Source organism: Periplaneta americana, chromosome 14 (genome assembly GCF_040183065.1).
Source record: "Periplaneta americana isolate PAMFEO1 chromosome 14, P.americana_PAMFEO1_priV1, whole genome shotgun sequence".
Classification (NCBI taxonomy): Eukaryota; Metazoa; Arthropoda; class Insecta; order Blattodea; family Blattidae; genus Periplaneta; species Periplaneta americana.
This window is the reverse complement of record NC_091130.1, coordinates 58,088,967-58,110,164: the sequence shown is the minus strand read 5'-3', so window position 1 is coordinate 58,110,164 and position 21,198 is coordinate 58,088,967. Positions and strand designations below refer to the sequence as shown.

At 31.5% G+C, this 21,198-nt stretch overlaps 1 protein-coding gene across 2 annotated transcripts in view; it reads right to left on the bottom strand.

The window, feature by feature from the left end:
* Nucleotides 1-358: 358 nt before the first annotated feature.
* The window catches only part of Tmep (Transmembrane endosomal protein), a 271,898-nt gene continuing 251,058 nt past the window's right edge, over nt 359-21,198 (bottom strand). Inside the window, exon 9 of one of the 2 annotated variants that reach the window (XM_069845340.1) lies at nt 359-14,659. In XM_069845340.1, the coding sequence (XP_069701441.1) occupies nt 14,445-14,659 (215 nt within the window). In that variant the 3' untranslated portion in view covers nt 359-14,444. Of the gene's footprint in view, nt 14,660-15,968; nt 19,347-21,198 lie in introns of those variants that run through there. The other variant, XM_069845341.1, reaches the window with a different exon arrangement.

The following is a 21,198-nucleotide window of genomic DNA, read 5'->3' as shown; positions in this document are numbered from 1 at the left end:
AACACTTTGAAATGAACACCCAGTATACACATTGTATTTCTAGCTAATAAAAAATCAATCTTGGAAAGACATTATCCATGTCCTCTTACAGCAATACTTGAATATACCGCTAGTTCTTATGGCTTTTCTTTGTAAATGACTGTAATGAAACAAGTCAAAAGAGGAATAATATGGTGAGAATGATCAAGCATCTATATTGATCTATTTCTTCACAGAAGTTGAGTCCTAGACCATATTACTGTAAAAATAAACGGACCATGCTTCATACGCTCTGCAAAATAAGAGTTTCTTGCCCATACTTACGTTAATGGCTACCAACATTGTGAATGCACATGATGAACAAGGCTATTACACCATAAAATATTTACACAAATATATATTTCTTTCAAATAAACAGTTGAACAGACAAGTGCAATAAATTGCAAAGGTGCTCACTGACTCACATATACACTAAAATAAATACAAAGTTGTGCATAACTTTTTTTTATATTTTGAATAAGATAGTTTTCTCAATTTCAAACATAGCAGCAATCATTTCTATTACTTGTCACCTCTAATTTTAGTTATCTTACTGATTCCTTACATATTTTTGTTCAAATAAATAAAAAATATTACTATTAATTTAGAATCATGAGATATCTCAAACATCCGATATTTATATTGACAATATCTTTTTTACATGTAATTAAATGCAATAATGTCATATGAAAGGTGTAATATATATATATATATATATATATATATATATATATATATATATATATATATATATATATATATATATATATATATATATATATACGCTTTCAGAGAAACTTAAGATTTTACTCACCAATTTGTAACAATGCAATCTTGTATGGAATTTATCTAGAAATGAATATGAAATTGCATCCATATTTCCAAATTAGTACAGAAAAGAGCAATTGTAACCGAAAATTAATGTTACATTTTTGTTAAGTTTCTTGCAATATCATTAGAAAAAACGTGTATATATTATACAATATTTGTATTTTGTAGCACAAAATGAAAGGGGTACTTTATTATTTGCAAAATATTAAAAGAAAGTCATGAAAATACCAAACTGCACTCAAAAGTTACATACTAAAACATTTCCTAAGCGTAATAAAATCACACGTTTTTATAATATTGACCTGCTATTAAAACTGACAAAAATCCAAACAGCATCATACACAGAATAAAACATGCCTGAGATCACAATTCTAGTTCCCATGGAATGTTAGTTTACTAAATTAATTTAAGTATGAATCACTTCACAGTACATGATTATCTCATAACTTCAACAGGGTGGACAAGCAGTTAATCAAGAAATAAAAGTAATATACAGTAAACGTATATAAATGTAACTGTAATTATATAAAATAATAAATAGACTAGTTCACCTGCACTACAATCAGATAGCTGTAAATTAAGCTATAAAAGCAATGTACTGGTCCAACTGGTTTTCAAACAATCTGAAACTCGTTATATTCAGCTCTTTTACTTTCAGGTGTGTGCATATTATGAAGGAATAGTCTTCGTATCTATTATGCTACTTAAAGAAAATTCGACTATGGTCTTAGACCCTATGATTTGCTTTGAACGAGACACGAATCAGGCATTGCAGATAAATGATGACAAGCGAGGTAAATATGTACCTTGTCTTCCATGCCTCAGTAAAAAATATGGCATTTCGCTTTACATCTGGGATGTTACAGGCTTACTATTTGGAGCGAGGGATTGTTTACCAAAATTTACATGTAATAGCCTTAAATCTTTTAAAATTCCCTTTTATGAGGTTCAGAAGATTGTGATGGAAATTTTGAAGGCCTCTCTTCAAATTCTACACTATTATTTATACGTTAACACATAAATCTTTGTTTTAATGTACAAATCGAATAATTATTTTACTCTTTCATTTCCCTTTATCTTTTATGTTTGTTAATTCCGGATTGCAGTGGTCAACCTCATTTGAGGACGGATGATTTTAAATAAATCTTAGTAGTAAACTTTATACTTTTGTACCAAGCTATTGATAATATTTTGGATAACAGAAAACAACTGCATACAGATTTAGAATTATAATATGTATTTTTTTTTTGTTTTGTTTTGTTTTTTTTTTTTTGCATATTTTGATTCGTAGTCTCATTAAAGGCGCAACAATGCAATTTATAGAAGTAAGATAGGCTTAAAATATGAATGAACTCTTGTATTGCTGACACTGTTAAAGAATTACTGTACATTAAATATGATTCCCAAATTTCTTATTTCTTTAGACATCACAGAGCTTTGGAGATGGTATTATTAATTTATTTACTTATTTATAAAACTTGATTAAACCGTACTTGTAATGGCTTTTTTTTTTTAACAAAGTCAAAGTTTTCAGCAGCCACGGGTGGTTAACGCTTCTGTAGTCGGTTCTTCACAACCTGCACACACTTTCGTCAATGTTTAAAATACACACATAAGCTTGTCCACCCTTGCAAATGGTTCTTGTCTTACTGGTAACTAGAGGCACTTTCCCCATTCTATATCAAATGTAACACTCTCATGCCTATATTAATATTCCAACAACAAGACTGTCACACATTTCGTTTGTCCATTCAGTCCGTACCATCATTTACAAATATTACACTTCACCAAGGACTTCCTTGCCTGCTCTGGATACATACGGTAACATATTTCCTATCAATGTATACACCATTCAACTTCAATACTGTACATAGTGCAAATATGGTTGATCAGTACGAGATTGTTGTATTAACAAAGTTTCAGGTTTGCAGTTCTATTCTTGATGTCTGATACATCAATCTTTAGTATATTTAAGAAGTATTAAAGCTCTGAGTTCTTGATTCTTTCTTCCTTCTCTCTTTCGGTATACCAGGGATATATAAGAAAAAATAAGTTAGAAGATGATTAAAAATAAACTGAAACTTTTATTTTTAACAGTTAAGCTTTTAAATTTACTTGTATGTACAACACTAATTATATACTAAATTTGTTTTTGAAAATGTGTAGTGACTAGAATGTTCTAGAAAAAAAAAATAACAGGAAGTAATGAGGTAATTTTTATTTACTACCCGATATATATTTTATATCAGAAAATGTATATTAATTACATACAATCAACTAAATTCAACTACTATCCAACAGAACAAGTCTCACAAAGTTACGAAACACGTTTGTAGTGAGTATTTTACGTATGGGGAGGAGCCAACACAAGGTGAAACAAACATTTTATATTTTACATAGGGTTCCAAAAATATAGATACTGTACATATGTGGTTAATTCCGAGTGGACGACGACACTCACATTATAGACCACTGAGCTGAATTTGTTGTCACTCTGTGGTTAGGTCTGAAAGAAGAATGCTCACTAACCAATAAACAGACACGGGACTCAACCAACTGTATTTGTTAACTGTTAAAATTGTGTGTTTTTCAGACAGAATTTGTGTTCCTTCTCAATGATCACCCAGAGTTTAAATATATATTAAAGTCATTTGAGGAACTTGAGCATGTAAGATACTATTATTCTTTCTAAATTTAAATATTTTCCAAATGTCTGATAAATAAAATACGGTAACTTAACAATAAAGCAAGTATTTCAACTACTACGTCATATGAAATTTTCCCATTACTTTGATAATAAATTTAATTCAATCGCTAGTGAATCAATTTGGAAGATGATCTCTCTTCGTTTTATTATTTAAATTTATCATCACCACTAACATAAATATAAATAGTTTAGGTTTAGGTTCATTTGAACCTCTTCCTATGTCTCAAGTTGCTCTTGATTTGACTGTAGTTACAAAACTATTAAATTAATCCAAGATAATATATATTAAGTTTTCTTGTCTTAACTTTAGTATAATTTTCAAATACAAGAAGCTATTATTTTTGAAGACGAAGTGTGGAAAGTACTTTTCAAAAACTTAACTTCCTTGTTAGAAATAACACACATGGAAGTGAACAAATACAGTTCATGAATGTTCAGTATTTAATGAAGATTAAAATCTTGCCAGTATAGATACCTTAAGATATATATATTACAGCATAGTGTCAAAAATAAATGAAAGATTTCATTCATTACTGCAAGCAAATTACAATTCACTTCTGTATATGAAATATTACTCATGTGATACTGAATTTCCACGATAAATGAACTATCAGTACAGCGAAAATGACCAGCATTAGTTCACATATTGCCTCTATCTCATACGATACAAAGGAAACGTGTTAATCTTTTAATATTTTGGGTTGTAAGTCTGGAGAATTCAGATGAAGTTAACTTTACTATATTCACAAAACTGACATAAAATATATTTTCAAAAGATATATTTCCCTCTTCCTGGCACACCATTAGCCAAAAGCTGGAGCATCGATTTTTCATGCCAGAGAATTGGTTCAAATCCCGGCAAGTTTATGTAGAATTTCTGGTGGACAAAGACAGTGCTTATTTGCAGGATACTGTGGGGTACTCTCGTTTCACCAATTGGCATACCGGTACTATCTTTCTATCCTAATTATCATTCTGGTGAAACATATATTCATCTCTCTTGGTGCACTGTGGAAAATGTCTACTGGAAAAGAGAACTTCACAGTTTTGTCTCATTATCTCTTGAAAGTACTTGAGGGTTGGAGAGGTAGGCAACTTCTGATAAAAAAAGAAAATTGTAATAATTATGATGTTGCCTTGTAATCACCATACATATTTAGACTATAACCGAGGTCTGAGTCAATTATTTGGAAGGATTTTGTTTGTAAAAAGAATTAAACTGTAACACATTTACAATTATGAATGAAATCTACCAGCAGTATTTATATGTAATCATTCTGTTTCATGTACACATGCTTGAAACGAATTGTACAATGCAATACATACAGCTGTTTACAGACATATAACAGATTCACTCAATCTGTTGAATTTGTCAATGTTCAATATGGGTTGAGATTTAACACCATTTTGAGCATTACAATATCTGGACAATGTTGTTAGATGTTTAGTCAAAGAACAAGGAGGACACAGTTTCAGAAAGTTTTTTCTTCTAATATATGTTTTTTTTTTAACATCTTACAGTATATGAAGGAAAGCACATTAAAAATATCTTTCTTCAAAACTTAAGGAGTTTCATAAATATGTGCAAGCCCATGAAGCAAGTATGTATAATCATCCACTTCTACATCCACAACTTCAGACACAGACAGTACAGAAATATTGTAGTCATATGCGGCCTTCATGTAAATCTGGAATCACACATGTTACTGAACTTCAAAGATTAAAAAAGTATGTGGATATAATATTTTCTGCCAGACTGTGTTATCTGGTCCCTGTTTGCCGAGGTTCTAAAGAATAAAAAAGCAACAATGATTTCATTAAATCTTGTTACTAACAAATGCTCATCATTAAATGCAGCTCTTTTAACGAAGTGTGTGTGTTGCTGATATTAACGTCAAGGTAATATAAACAGGGATCAAGATAAATACTTATACATATTAATAAATGGAATAATTACAGGTTCCAACTGAATTTGTAAAAGATTTCTCTTTTTGTGGGAAAAATATTTTACATTTTAAATTATCAAAGGTACATTTCACGAATATTATATCCTCTTCCATCACTGTAATGAAAAAAGGTGAGAATAGATTCGAAACTTTAATTATCTAACTCCATGTTACAGTCCTACCATTATAGACACGTGCAATTCTGAACACCAGCCCTACAGTCCTGTAGAGAAAGGTCCTCAAGGGACATGAAGTCTTTCAGAAGAAATAACAACGGTTTTATTTGCGATATTCGGAATCACACATATAATCTACTTGAAATACTAGGTGTGTCACAAACTACACAGTTAGACCCACAATCAGTCGTTAATGAAAACTTCAGAATTTAATATGTCAAACATGAAGTGAAATCATTTTTCTGGCTTGTATTCTATACTGGAAGTTAGGAACTGCATGTATAAACTATTTTTCTTCTCATAAAACCATAGATAAGGTATGTCTGCATAGGTATGTTCCAGTTAACTGAATATCAATTTTGTTTGATACAATGATTGTTCATCATATGAATTTAGGGCCTTTACACACTAGGTGATCGATCAGTGTAACTTTTAGCGAAAATAAAGTAACTCTTAATCCTGAAGTCACTTCTGCTTCAGACAGTATTCAAAATCATAAATTACGAATATTAATATTGAAGAATAAAACAACAAATCGGAAAAGAACAACACATGACAAAAGGTCACTGTAAATTTTTTTTTCTCTCTGATTAGAAAATGATCAGGGAACTTGGTTCCAGGATTAATGTTGAATAAAGATAATATATTAAGGTTTGTATCAAAATAACTTTACGAGCATTAAAATTGAACCTTTATTGAAAAAATGCTTCATGTTTTTTCTATAAAGTCTCATATACTCTCTGCGACTGCTTTCTGTAGAGAAGTTTGTATGTTTGTTATGTCATATGCTTGCAGTTGTTAAGGTTATTGCATCATGCTCTCAGCATAGCAGTTGCACAAGCCAAACAATAATGGTCCTTACTCCTAACCTATATGGGATGGATTAAAACGTACTGCATTTTTGAAAAGGTCGCATTTATTAATGCATTCCACTTGCTGATCCATCTTTTATGGATTAAACATAGCAAGCAGTTGAAAAGTCTGTAACATTAGGAGAAGTTTCATATGTTTTTTGGATTATTGTTTGAACTATGTACAATTTTATTCTGGGAATAAAATAAACATCATTTTTGGATAGATCAGTCTGTATTCTTTCATTTACATATAACATTTTCTTATAAATACGCCAAAGATATTAAGTCATTAGCATCCAAAGACGGATCTGAGTCAGTATTATGCGAAAATCTGTCCTGTTTCTTCCTCGTGATCCTCGGATGATAATGTTACTCAACATTAAAAAAAACTTCTCATCACGTAACACATTTTTCTTCATTATTGTGTCGACTTTCGTAATTTCAAATCTTACGTAGTTTATTAATTGCATCAATTTTATTGGCTTTCTCTGCATCTGGAAATAACTGAAGATTCTTTTTTCCTATTAATGTACATTATACAAGTGTATAATGTAATTCCTTTCAAGCTGAGCACTCTAAATAATATGAAAACCATGAAGTGATCTTTGTTTCTTGAGCTTTCTTTTTTAGTGCCTACTATAGTATTTTTATTCTTTGACACATAATTAGTTACTAAAGACTGAAAAGAAAACTTGCTATCTGTGAGATTACTTGGTTACCGAATTTTATTTATTTACATTCATGTCAATTGACTGGTACAATGTACCATATATTGTGAAAATGCCCTTATATAAATATATTACAATTAAAACATAATTGTGTAAAATTAAAATGTCTTAAAGAAATCAAATTTATAAGTACTGTTCGGATTTTATTATAACTTCTTTTGGTTAGGTATGGCATAATGCAATTTTATTCGTGTATTACACACATTGTGCTATGAAAGAGGAGAAAAAATTATCAAAATATACTGTGATAAAGCTTTCAGCATTTGTCGAATTATATTTATTTTTTAATTAGTATGTGAACCTGACAAATGTGATATGCCGGTACCTACAGTAACTGAGATATTAGTTGTTGCTATAAAATTAAGAAAATTGAAAATATTAACTGTAATGACAGTGAAAGATATTTATTGAATTTCAGTGTTAACGGACTTTTTTTGTCCATGGTACAAGGAACAATGACAAAATATCGAATTACATTCCCTTCCCCCCTTCCAAGTGATGTATGTACATTCAGATCTTCCATTAAATTACAATAGTGCCTCTAGGTAAATATACAAATTATTATTTAGAAAATTACTTTTAATTTGAAACTTCATTCCTACATATCTACTGAATTATACACGAGGCTCCCAATTATTCCATATTTATGAGGATACTTAATTGTCACACTTTTATTTTATTAATCCCAGCTTCCTAAAATAATCATAGCAGAAATATTATCTTAAAAAATTGTACTGCTCAATAATGGCTAAGTTATTTCTTTCAATACTCTGTAAAGCACAATGCAGCATAATGCCATATATTTATGTCGTTGCTAAATTAAGTATTCATATGAAAGACAAAATGAAATTATTAAAATTTTATGTTTGCACAAGCATGTTAGAGAGAAAGCGAGCTACCTGTAAAAAGCAGTTGAAATATTTTGTCAGACATTATAAGGGACCCTGTATTAATCACTTAATATACGATTCCACGTTTTGGAAACCTGATTTACTTTAAAAATATTGCTAACTTACTATGCCAATGCTTTCAGTCGTGCATGTTTCTTGAAAGTGAACAGATGCACATGCTATTGTTTTTGATAAATGAAAAGTGATGGCACACGAAGTGTAAAAGACTAAATCAATTGACAGGGTACCTTATTAGTGCTGTTAGGCTACAATAATTACTCCATATGATAATTTCATTCAGTACTACATCAATCAATGTTGCTTACAATAAACTCAATTCTTTCAAAATTGTTATATGTAGAAATGATAATCGAAAGTTATTGAGTGTAATTGCTGATAATAACGAAATAAAAATACAATAAAACCCCGTTTTAACATTCTCCTTTCTTAAGGAATACTCTATTACCATAAGAATAATGTAATTAATTTTCACTTTTAAGGAACCCAGCTTTTAAGGAATAGTTTCCAAGTGGATTTTGTAATAATGGAGTACAAAATATCGACTGAACTTTTAATAACCAATAATACTAGCATCTCAATCAACAGTAATGCAGCACCATATGGCGACATTATTCTTTATGGTCTTGCTTTGCTTGCTTTGTTGTGTTGTGTTGATCCTGTTCCCAAGTTTTTTTTTTGTTAATTTAAGCTGTTCATGCATCATTATAATGGCGACTAAATGGAAGAAATTAACTCTCGGACAGAAGTGAAAATAATAAGGGTTGTCGAGTAGGGTGGAGTGAATCTATACATGAAATTGTTTTTTTTTATCTTTTTTCTAAATGTAATAGTTGCTAAAATCTGTCTTTTCACTTAAATGAGGAATGTGAAAAATATGGAGTTTCTATATTTAATTTTTGAGGTGCCCCAAAGGCTTTGAAGTTTCATAAAATAATATATTTTTTTGCCTTTTTTTCTATATTTGTTCTATTATTTTGTTTTTCATTATACAGCTATTGAATTGCTGTAAAATCACATTTTTAAACTTTATTTGGAAGACTCTAAATTGGGGTTGCAGTATACAGTATTTTTCTGCATTCATCATGGTAAGCACGAACCAGTTGTACTATTCTTGTATGACTGACTATCGGAATAATGCCTTTACCCAGATTTCCTTACTTTTGATAGCAACTCTTTCTGAAATCTCTCCAACAGTAGGTTCTTTTGATTTTAAGTCAGGTTTTAATTCACTTTTGGCCATAGATAATATTTCATTACATAATGATAGGTAATTGTGATGAGTTCAGCCCCCCCGGCACTCTGAATATAGAGCACAAGGTCAGATTTCTTGTATTAATTAGAGCCATTATTCTGATTTAAACATCCTGCAACATCAGAAGAAAGATTTTTCATTAATTATATCATACCTAAGAGTTATGTGATTATGCCCAATTTTCTTACAAACTGAGGTTTCTATGACACTTCAAGATGAAATAACAGGGGACCAAAAATATGCACAGTCTTTTAACATGTATTTTTTTAAGTATTTTCCTGGTATCCTGTTCAGATTAAACCACTGGAGAATGTTCTCTTACTAAAAAATCTGAACTTCCAAATTTTGTAAAAATTTCAAAATATGGTGCTCTTGGAGCATCTCTAAATATTATGCTAGAGAAAAAATATGTTGCACTATTTTTTATGATATCAAACCACAACTTTTCCCTGGTATTACATTTTGATTCCATAAACTTCATATTTTCACTCCACCCTATTGTCGAGGCTAATCCTGAAATAACCCTACTACACATGACAAAAAAGTATGGCTTGCCAATTACTTCATTATGGAGAATAATGGAGAGAAATGAAATTTCCAATGTCGAGTTTCAATGTGGTTCGAATTCAACCAAATGGAAAAACATTTGTGCCTCACCATTTGAAGGGTTAGCAAATATTATAATGCAATTTATTGTAAATAATATTTGTAGGCCTAATTAAATGATTATGATGTTTGGTATATAACACACGTTAGTACTAGTTATTTCAGCCTTTCCTTCCCATTTTATGTAACCCCCGTTTCAAGGAAAAATCCCTATTTAAGGAAAAAAAAAAAAAAGTAATCCCTCAGAGATTCGTTAAAAAGAGGTTCTACTGTATAAAGTTCTATATAGGCTACTGATAATTTTATTACACAAACAAATTTAGTAAATTATATCTAGTAATAAAACAATACCCACTCATAAGAAAATGCACATGATTTTTTATTACATTCTTGAGAAACAGCATCTGAAAAATGAGATGTAGAATATCAAAGAAGTTATGAAGAATGAAATGTTAGTTGCCCAACTACGCCAAATTGAAATCATTAACCTTCCTCAAACATTCTACTTCACAGATTTTCGAATTGTGTGTGCACTGGTGTTCTCAAGATGGTCAACATTTTTATTTAATTTTCTTATGAATCGATGATATATTATAAGATAATTATACAAAACTTATGAATAAGCTGACTAAATGTAGTGCAACAGCTTTTGACTTGACCATATCTGATATAATGTTATAATACTCTTTTGATTTCCCTAATCAAAGGCATTTGGAAATACATCACAGTGTTTCCGTTTGAGAGACAAATGATCGAGATTATAAGAAGAGTGATAGTTTAATCTAAGATTATTAAAATACGAAAACTGATTTAATTATTTTCTGAATTTTAATTCAATAATTTAGAGTTTGACTAAAGCTGAGCTTCTTTCTCTTTTCTAACTTAAATCTTTATCTTATAAGACATTAAAACATCGTAAAAATCCGACGAGAAAAATTAAGCAAAGTATTTTAAATACTTTAAGATTTTTACAATTACGAAATTATTAAAGTTTGTATCCATACTTGTTAGAGGAGAATTTCAAAACATATATTAACCATGTTTGGAATGAATATTATGACTGGATCTTGTCCATTTAATGTATTGTCTGGTACACAAAGTAAAGTAAATATCAGTATTCGAGACTGGTGATTTATACTTGTGTAACTTACTAATACTGACTATAATGGTAGTAATTTATATAAATGCTTATGGAATGAAATCAATTAAACTTGCACTTACATACTGAAGCTGCAAAAATAAAATACGTAAAAATTTACGAAACATAGACGTTGTATCTTTACTATCTATTAAAAGGCATAGCAGACTTGCTCTAAATCAATCTGCAAGAGTTTCTGTAATAGTAACTTTATTTCCAATCGAGCTCAGCAATTGTTGTTTCAACAACTCCTGGTTTTCTCCTGTGCACAAATTTATATACATACACATTGGCAGCGATTTTCAAACATCTCCAACTAAAAACCATTCAACAAGACGGTAAAATTATAAAGGCATTAACAAAAAAAAGAAGTTCGTCCTAAATTATGAAGATAAGGAAGAAGCAAACTATCAGTGTGGAGGAATATAATTTATATTTACCATATTTACCCGCGTAATAGACTTTTTTTTTTTTTTCGATTTTTATAACGAAAAACTAGGGTGCGTCCTTAATTCGAGAAAAAAATAACACGTATTAAAAGTGTGCCAGCTCGAATCGATAGAATACGTAACAATACATGGGCTGTGACTTTATACATGGACTGCATTGCACTTAAGACAATCGATAGTTAGCAGCAGTTGTATAAACAGATGATAACTTCTAACAATAAATACAGTGACAATAAGACAAAACACTTTATTGTTATTACTAACACTAGCTTTACCTCATTCACTGGTACCATGCATTGTTGTTTAAAAACTTGAATTCAAACATACGCAGTGCATCCAATCTTACGACTTTCGATATTATTAAAACGATCTTTGTTTAAAATGGGAACTTTTTTTTTTTTTTTAACGAGAAAAATTGGGGTGCGTCCATTATGCAGGTAAATGCGGTATAGCAACAGTCAAGATGGAGGAACAAATTCAATTTTGATTTTGGTATTATTGCGTTGCTAACAATGGTGACAGCTTTCAGTTTAGCACAAAGAATGCCGACAGCCATTAAGTTCTCCACTATCAATCACATTGTTTTCCAATGATCAAAATTTAATTATTGTATGTTGCTGACAATTTCTTTTCGACTCTCCTGTCACTCATGATATTGATCCAGGAATAATATGAACCATTTCTGGCAGTAACAGTAGTAACTCAAATGCGAAACTGCAGCCTGTACGAAACTTTGTTGCCTTTCAACATGGTTTTAACGCTAACCTAGCATTGATAATGACTGGTGGAAGCCACTATCAATGGTGAGGTTTAATTCATCACTAATTCTACTTCATTTTCATTACATGGTTATAGAAATCGTGGATTTTAAATTATTATACCGATAATCATCAAAGAATATGTTAAAGAATAATAACATTTATATTATAGTGCCATTACGATAAAATGAAAAAAAATATTCTTGACAGCATGTTGCTATCATATACCAATATCTTTACTATAAAAAAATACACAATATTTACTTCCGAACTCTCTATTTTTTTTTTTATTTATAAATTTTTCCCTCATTTCTTTTCGACTTGCCCCACACGAGTGAAACTTCAGTATTATGCTGCGCAAGACACTTATGTCTGATCTGCATTATTTTATGATCAAATGAAATAGAGATGGAATAATTTAATAAATAATATACAAGCAGCACAAATTAAGTACTATATACATATACGTATACACACTACCTGTTCACAATTCCACTCAAGAAACATTTCACACAAAATTATCAGTTACATTCTCCACAGTTGTGACTATATTCGGGACAGGAGTGTTGAAATGCATACCACAGTGCTGCCAATATCTTGAAGGATAAATAAGCAAGTTTTCATAAGGTCTAGTCAGGTTTGGTTTGTTCAGGCTTTTGGTATGCTTTGCAGTTACGCTTTTTGGTAGAGGGGTAAGATTTACCTTGGATCACAATGAAAAAAAGGAGTGCAACATCATAGTGGTACCACTGGAGTACATAATCATTGTATGACGGACATAATCATCCACTGGACTATAGAAGGAAGGAAAGAAGGTACAGTCCTTGTATTTAGACCTGATCTTTCACATCTTGATGTGCAGTTGTCTCGATGAGTCCATTGTCAGAATATGTTCACTTTGAGGAGTATTGGGTTAGTTGTGGAATGGTATTCAGTGCGATCAGATATCTGTATGGTGTAGGATGTCCTACTGCACAGTAAGTCAGGCAAGGGGAACAATCACACGCTATTCTCCCCTCCACTAACTCACCTTCTCCTCACTTGCGCTGAACCAGTGTTAGGTCTAAATACAAGCATTGTATTTGGAGTGGGTTGGGTAAATTTATAACTTTCGCAATGATCACATTTTGCCTCTAGAATAGTTTGCTACAATTTACTGGCTAAAGCTTATTTTAAAAATTTTAAGTAACTTTTTTCTTCTGTGTGTGGTGCAGCGAAGTATCGAAGTTTCACCCATTTATGAACCCCTCGAGATAAGACTGGTTGAAAATCGCTGGTGTAGTATAATTTTACAAATTTAATCTTTGTACACATATATTTATGAAAGACACAGTCAATTTTGTAATAAGGAGAATCAACAGAAACAAAACATAAGAATTTTAAATATGATGAAACAGGTTTGAAACAGTACTTTCCACAATTTGGAAATATTATTTCTAAACTTTGTCTTGCAATTGATAATTACAAGATCCCATACTGCTGTTGATATTGGTTATCCAATTTAACAGTAAAAATAACGTACCAAATGCAATCACTAAAAATATGCAGGAAAACATACCAAAAATTGTACAATATCATGTTACTCGTTACCTGTGATGGTTTCATATGAATATAGACATAAATATCAAAATAATATGTACAGCACTAAAATTATGTATTTTATAAATAAATATTGCACTTATTTTCCTTGTGGTTTGTATTATAGAATCACGCAATGGCAAGCATTGTGAATGTATCTTAAAACAATTTCACTCGCCTATTTAACAAACATCTGAAGCATTTTTTTTTTAATTTCTTACATCTTAAAATATGGTGAGGACATTTGTTACCACGAACACTTACAGAAATTATCATCATTATAGCTGTGAAAGTTGATGCTCTGAGATTAATTCTGTGACAAAAAAGAACCAATGCAAAATTATAATTCACCTCAATGTGACTAAATATTCCCTGGCAGTTCTCTATCCAGAAACGAATCACAGGAATAATGTACAAGGAACCAAATGAATTGTATAAAATGTACTATTTCTGTAAGCACCCTGGCAAACAGGTTATGTAAGACGATGCAAATTACTGGAACTCATCATCTGAGCTGAGCAGCATAGTTTTCTCATTGTAGTTCTGACTGATGGTAGAGACACGCTGGTTAGGAAGTGAACTGTGCCGTCGAGATGTTCCATGTCCACCTCCTTGTCCAACTCCTCCACCACCACCTCCTCCTCCTTGTGTTGGGTCATCTGGGTCATAACTGCCTACTCTCATTCCCCGGTGAGAATGTGACCCACCTAACCAAAACGAGGCAAGCAATATTATTCAGCAATTGAGAGATCATATTAATTAAAATGTAATAATCTCAAATTGATAAAACAGAATTAACAAAGGAATTGCGAAATACATACAATAAGAAGAAGTTAACTTTAATTTTTTTTATTTGCATGTATTTAATGGAAAAGCACTGAAAATTGAAGTGTACTATAATAGTACATTATGCAACGAACCTATAATGATAGTAATTAAGAAGCGAGTATGGATGTTTATGAAACGAGCGCAAGTGAGTTTCATAATTTTAATACGAGCGTCTTAATTACCATTATAGGCGAGTTTCATAAGACTTTTTATGCTCGACCATATTTCTAACTTGAAATTATTCAGATGTATACATTTTATTTGTATCTGACAAGATCGGAAGTGACCTTGTTCTAGGTCGTGAATTGTGAGATGTGCGCAGATGCGAAAGTATTGATTTTTTCCGAGGAACAATAATGTCATTGACCTTGATGTAATCCCGTTAAACTTGGTATAACGTTGATTATTGAATTCGACATTGAAAAACGAGATGACAAATTGAATTTATTTGAATATTATTTACAATTAACGCTAATTATTATAGTAACAGAACAACCTTCTGTGACAGTATTGGATTTCCAGCCTCCGTGACTTTTTGCTAATTCTCTTTCAATTGCATATCCGAGAATAATCGATACTTGCGGTTTTATAACGGTACAAAACTGACTTATTGGCTGAACACCTGTAAGCTGAGTTGTCATTGGCTGAAAACACCTGTACTTTAATGAGTAGGTGTACTTTAATGACATGCATTAAAGGACTGCTACCAGGTATATAATTACTACATTTCGGCATGGTCGAGCATAAATAATATTTATAAAACTAATATCTATAAGATCGTATAAAATATATTTACCTTTCAATTGAACACAAAAATTTATTCAAAGACCTCAATAAAAATTCCATTTCTTTTAATCTGTGTGTTCTAATACATATTACACAGAAGTATCAATTCATCTGAGGCATTTAAGTACAAATACAGGATTTAGATTCCAGTAAATCTTCAATCTGTACACAAGCTTAATGTTTTTGTCAGAATTTTAGTTACTGATTATAATATCTTATTAAATGTCTTTAATTTCTGAATATCAGATTATTTAAGGTTTATTTTGGCTAGAGAAAAAAGGAAAATTAAGGACATTTTAACATAGCACTGGCAACAGCACTTAAGAAGGAGTAAAATAAATATACTGGGAACAGGGAAAAAGGAACATCTTGAGCCAATTCCTATTGCAAAATATTCCACACTGACTGTGTTAAGTGTTTATCAGACTTGTACTGGTATGCAAAATACAAAACAAAAGTTAGTAATATATTATAATAATATACAGGTTGAATAAATAACATTATAATACATAATAAAGAATCAAATTAAAGTGGCATACATATATCTTTACAATAATTTTGTGATTGCTATGTACAGTGCTCTCATTTTATGAAGAAACTTCGCATCATTCTACCGTCAGTTCTCCTAACCATAGTGTGGAAAGCCAGTTCTACAAAACATCCCAGCAGTTAGCTTCTGAGAATTGTACCAGAACGTGTGTGACTGATGCTTGTGTATTAAGTAATCAATTGGAAAATGAAGTACCGGTATAAGGTTGAACAGCAAATTTATTTGGTGGAACATTACGTAAAAAAGATACATCTTGATTACACAACTTTGAACACTATATCACTTCGGAATATGTATTATATGTCTTTCTCGTGTTTAATTTTACTGTACCTGGTTAACATGTTTCGGCCTGCTATTGACCTTCTTCAGAACTCAGAAAAACTTCTGAAGAAGGCCAATAGCAGGCCGAAACATGTTAACCAGGTACAGTAAAATTTAACACGAGAAAGACATACAATACATATTCCGAAGTGAAAGAAGATATATACAAATTTACGAGCTGCCACTACAGAACATAGCATGGCAAACAATTGGATGTGTTCGGAGATTTTCTAGTAAATATCCTGACTAGCAAATTCCACAAAATATTGGATTTCGAAGTTGATGAAAAAGTGGCGTACAACAGGTTCATATCTTACTGCAGAAGTCATTTTCAACAGCATCTGAAATAAATGGTGAGTAATAAACCTATATATATGTATTTTTAATAACAATTTAAATTCGTGAACTTATTTTATTCTGTATTTGCTAAATGTCTTGATTTGCTGGTAGTAATGAAATATGCTCCCCACCGGTGCAAGCATGACACGCAGACAAGTGTACACCAAGGTCTGTTGTAATCTAGTTTCCTCGTAAAATGAGAGCACTGTATGACGTCTGCTTTGCAGCCCGTGATTTTAGGAGCAGAAGGTCCAACAAAGTACGACATTTCATATTTTCCTTAATAAGCAAAGCAAAGTTTCACGAAGAAACAAATCTCCAAATCGAACTCTGAAATTGTTTGTTACCTGAATGCACGTATTCTATTACAGAAAACAGAGACTTGCGCAACATAACAATATAACCCCTACATATTTTCTGAAATTAAATATTGTTACAGCAAGATTAAATATCTGTGCAATAAAGGGAAATTATTTACTTTTTCATATCGTAATTTCGTAGCTTGAAAATACTTAAATTTCACATAATCATTACTGAGATACAATGAAAGAATCGACTTCTAACAACTTCATAACATCTATTTTTGTACATCTTGATTACACAGCTTTTAACACTATATCACTTTGGAAAACGTATTATATATATTTCACTTGTTAAATTTTATGTTACCTTGTTAACATGTTTCGACCTGCTATCGGTCATCATCAGAACTGGTCATTGCTGGTCTTGGCACCTTTTGTTTTGTTTCATGTGAGGGTGTGTTTGTGTAGTGTAATGTGGAGTCAAAGAGTGTGTGTGTGTTCTGAAATTGAATTGTGTGTTGAGAATTTTATTTGGATGTGTTTTTGTGTGTTTGTATATTTCGTATTGTTCTAGTGTGTTTAGTTTCTGGCTTTTTGATTGGATGTGTAGAATTTCCATGTCTATGTTGATGTCTTTGCACGTGTGGTTAGCATTTGTGATATGTTCTGCATATGTAGAAGTGTTTTGTAATTTTTTTATGGCTGTGATGTGTTCTTTGTAACATGTTTGAAGAAATTGTTGCAGGCATTACATTTGAATTTGTATACACCTGTGTGGTTGTATTTGTTTGTTTGTTTGTGTTATATGTATGTTGAGATGTTTTTGTAGAGTATTATTTGTTCTGTATGCAATGTTGTAATTTAATTTCTTGAATGAGGTTCCAATCTTGTGTGTGTTTTTGTTTTCGTATGGTAAGTGTGATGTATTTTTTGTGTTCTTGTGTTGTATTCTAATGTTTTTTGTGATTCTGTTTTATCTTTCGTATTATGTTGGGGTTGTATCCGTTTTCTTGTGCTATGTATTTGATTGTGTTTAGCTCTTCTTTGTAATCATATTGGTTCACTGGTATGTTGAGTGTACCATTGTTCAGAATGCAGTTTGTTTGTGTTGTGTTGGATGATTGGATGTGTTGTGTTGTTGTTGTTGTGGGTTTTCTGTAGACTTTGAATGTGTGTTTGTTGTCTATTTTTGAACTCTATTCTGCCTGCTACCAGTATCGACGACCAATAACAAGTGAATTCACCATTCGTCTTTCTGGCATCACAAAGCATGCAAAGACAGCATTGCAACGTAGATCCTTAGCTCAGTTGTCATCGTACTGTAAACCTTTCTTCTGTGCTTATTAATAATAAACTGTATTGCCTGCTGCCTGCCCCTATACGAGGGGAGGGAAGAAAGAATGTTGCTGAATGCAATACCCTAGCCCTGTCCTTTCATGTTGTTTACTAGAAGCGTCAGAAGTCTATTCTTTCGTTGCAATAATAATATAACTTGATTCACTGTAATGAAATTTCGAACTTTGTCAGAGTTTATATCTCCTCCTAATAAGAAGCTCAAACAAAACTGCATTAGGCATTACATTCTATTAAGTGCAAAGTGAACAAAACAGAAACAAACCTACCAGGTTTTGGTCTCCATGCATCTTCTTCCATTATATAATATGCAAGCAGGAAGCAATTATTATGTACACAAACAAAAAAAAAGAGGGAAACTACATAAATCTACCATTTTATTCCACACACACATATGTATATAATTATTAACTTAAATAAAGGGTTAAAATAGTTAATAAAATATTACTTAAATGAAACATAAAAGTTAATTATTTATAACATAATAAAAGGTTTTGTGAATAATCATTCAAATTCTTCAAGTATTTTTTTCCCCCATTTTACAAAATCGTATTAAGTATAAAATTATTACAGCTATACTATCAATTTTTCTTAATTTTGATGTCACACAGCTACTGAAACTGTAACTTCATTAATTTCCAACTGGAGAAATGAAGTGTTAACACCATTTTAACACTATTTAAAACAATGTTCGTGATTTATTGTTCATCTACTTTTTAGTCGATATATCAACAAAACAATATTTGATGCACATATAAAATCCACACATGCTATCATGCAAGGCTCGTGCTTTCTTCCACTGATGCAAACAACCACGTCAATATCACTGTCACATGGTTTCACACTTTTCATCTTCCCAAAATCAGCAGCAATTTTATGTTCAAAGCTTCTCATAAGGCAGATTCGTATTGACCTCTGAAAAAATGCAAGTTAATACAATTTGAGCTTTTGAACGCTAGAAAGCTACGGATGGGCTTATCAACAGGAGAAATTAAAAAGGAAGCACAAAATGGCAAGCCAAAAAAAATGCACTTCATACTTTCACAAGCTTACAACATAACTCATTCATGTGTTTACAGCTTAGCTTACTCATGATTCATGTTGTTACAAAACATTTGATATTCTTTCAAATATCGCCTGGAAAGACCTAAATCTTGATAGCACACAAAAGTCGCATTTTGTGATCTAGCAGTTACTATGGTTTCTGTTACATCCGAAATTCGTGTGTTCAAACGCTAAGTTTTACAGTCAATTTAAATCCTTTGCATAAATTTCTTCTGAATGGATGGTGGGAAATCTGGGACATAGATTTATGGCATATAAAATACTTTTGTTCTTGAATGACAGAGCTCCAGGGAAAATTTATTGGCCATTTCTTGTCCACATTAACATCATTAATTTATAATTCTATCATTGGAAAAGGTCAGATCTCCAGCCTCATCTCATTGCGGGTATAGCATAGACCAGCCTCCTATGATGCACCCTGGGCAATGACTTTATCGGTAAATTGGTCTACATAACTGGCTTCATATGGGTGAAAGACGAACAGTCAAGTACCCGCCATTAGAAAAAAAAACAAAGTGAATGCCATTTTTACAGATGCCTTCTACTTAGACATACAATTTTTTCACTGTCAAACTAACAGGCAGAAAGGCTTTTATTGGCTAGATCTGAAGTACAAGCAACTAGCCAATCAACTGTAGTGGTAGTGGTGGTAGTAATAGTAGTAGTAGTAGTAGTAGTAGTAGTAGTAGTAGTAGTAGTAGTAGTAGTAGTAGTAGTAGTAGTAGTAGTAGTAGTAGTGTAATAGAAGCAGTAGTAGTAGTAGTAGTAGTAGTAGTAGTGTAATAGAAGCAGTAGTAGTAGTAGTAGTAACAGTAGCAATAGCAGCAGTAGTAGTGTAACAGCAGATGCAGTAGTAGTACTAGTAACAACAGCAGTAGTGTAACAGAAGTAGTAGTAGTAGTAGTAGTAGTAGTAGTAGCAGCAATAACAGAAGTAGTAGTGTAACAGCAGATGCAGTAGTAGTAGTAGTAGTAGTAGTAGTAGTAGTAGTAGTATCAGCAGTAGTGTAACAGCAGAAGCAATAATAGTAGCAGCAGTAATAGTAGTTGTACCTTCCTGAGAAAGAAACGTGAAGCCATTTGGTGGAAAGTGAGCGATTTTCAGAAATTTTTTGAAGTTATGGTGAAGAGAAAATTATTGGTTCTGTCAACGTTTGAAACCCACACCCTTTCATTACAACTTTAGTTTCTGATTGAAACACTTTCGCAAAGCAAAATAAGTTTTAATTAATAAACTGATTTGTTTGCAGAAATTTGTCAATTACAGCTTTCACATAAATGCATACAGCTAAAATGTTAAAATGTGTAACAAACTACTGCATAATTAAAAGTAGAAAATAAATTAAAATTCTTGTGTTGCCAATTATTTCGATATCGTGTTTAATTTAACTCTGCCTAGATAAATGCATGGTAAGTTAAATTTTAAAGTGATGATTGCTAAGGGAAGAGAAAGGAAGCATTTTTGACGACGTTAAAACTACTGAATTAATTTATGTCAGAGACAAAGGAACTCATAAAGAACTTTACACAGGATGGAATAGATTTGGGAAGGACAGTATTCTAATGCAGGACCTCCACTTTGTTTTTCAATTGTCAAATTTGAGACTTGAGAATGATATCTGAAATTGAAATCCATTTTTATTTCATTCTTTTTAGTTTATTTTAGTTATATTTCAATCATATGGTGATAATGATGATGAAGA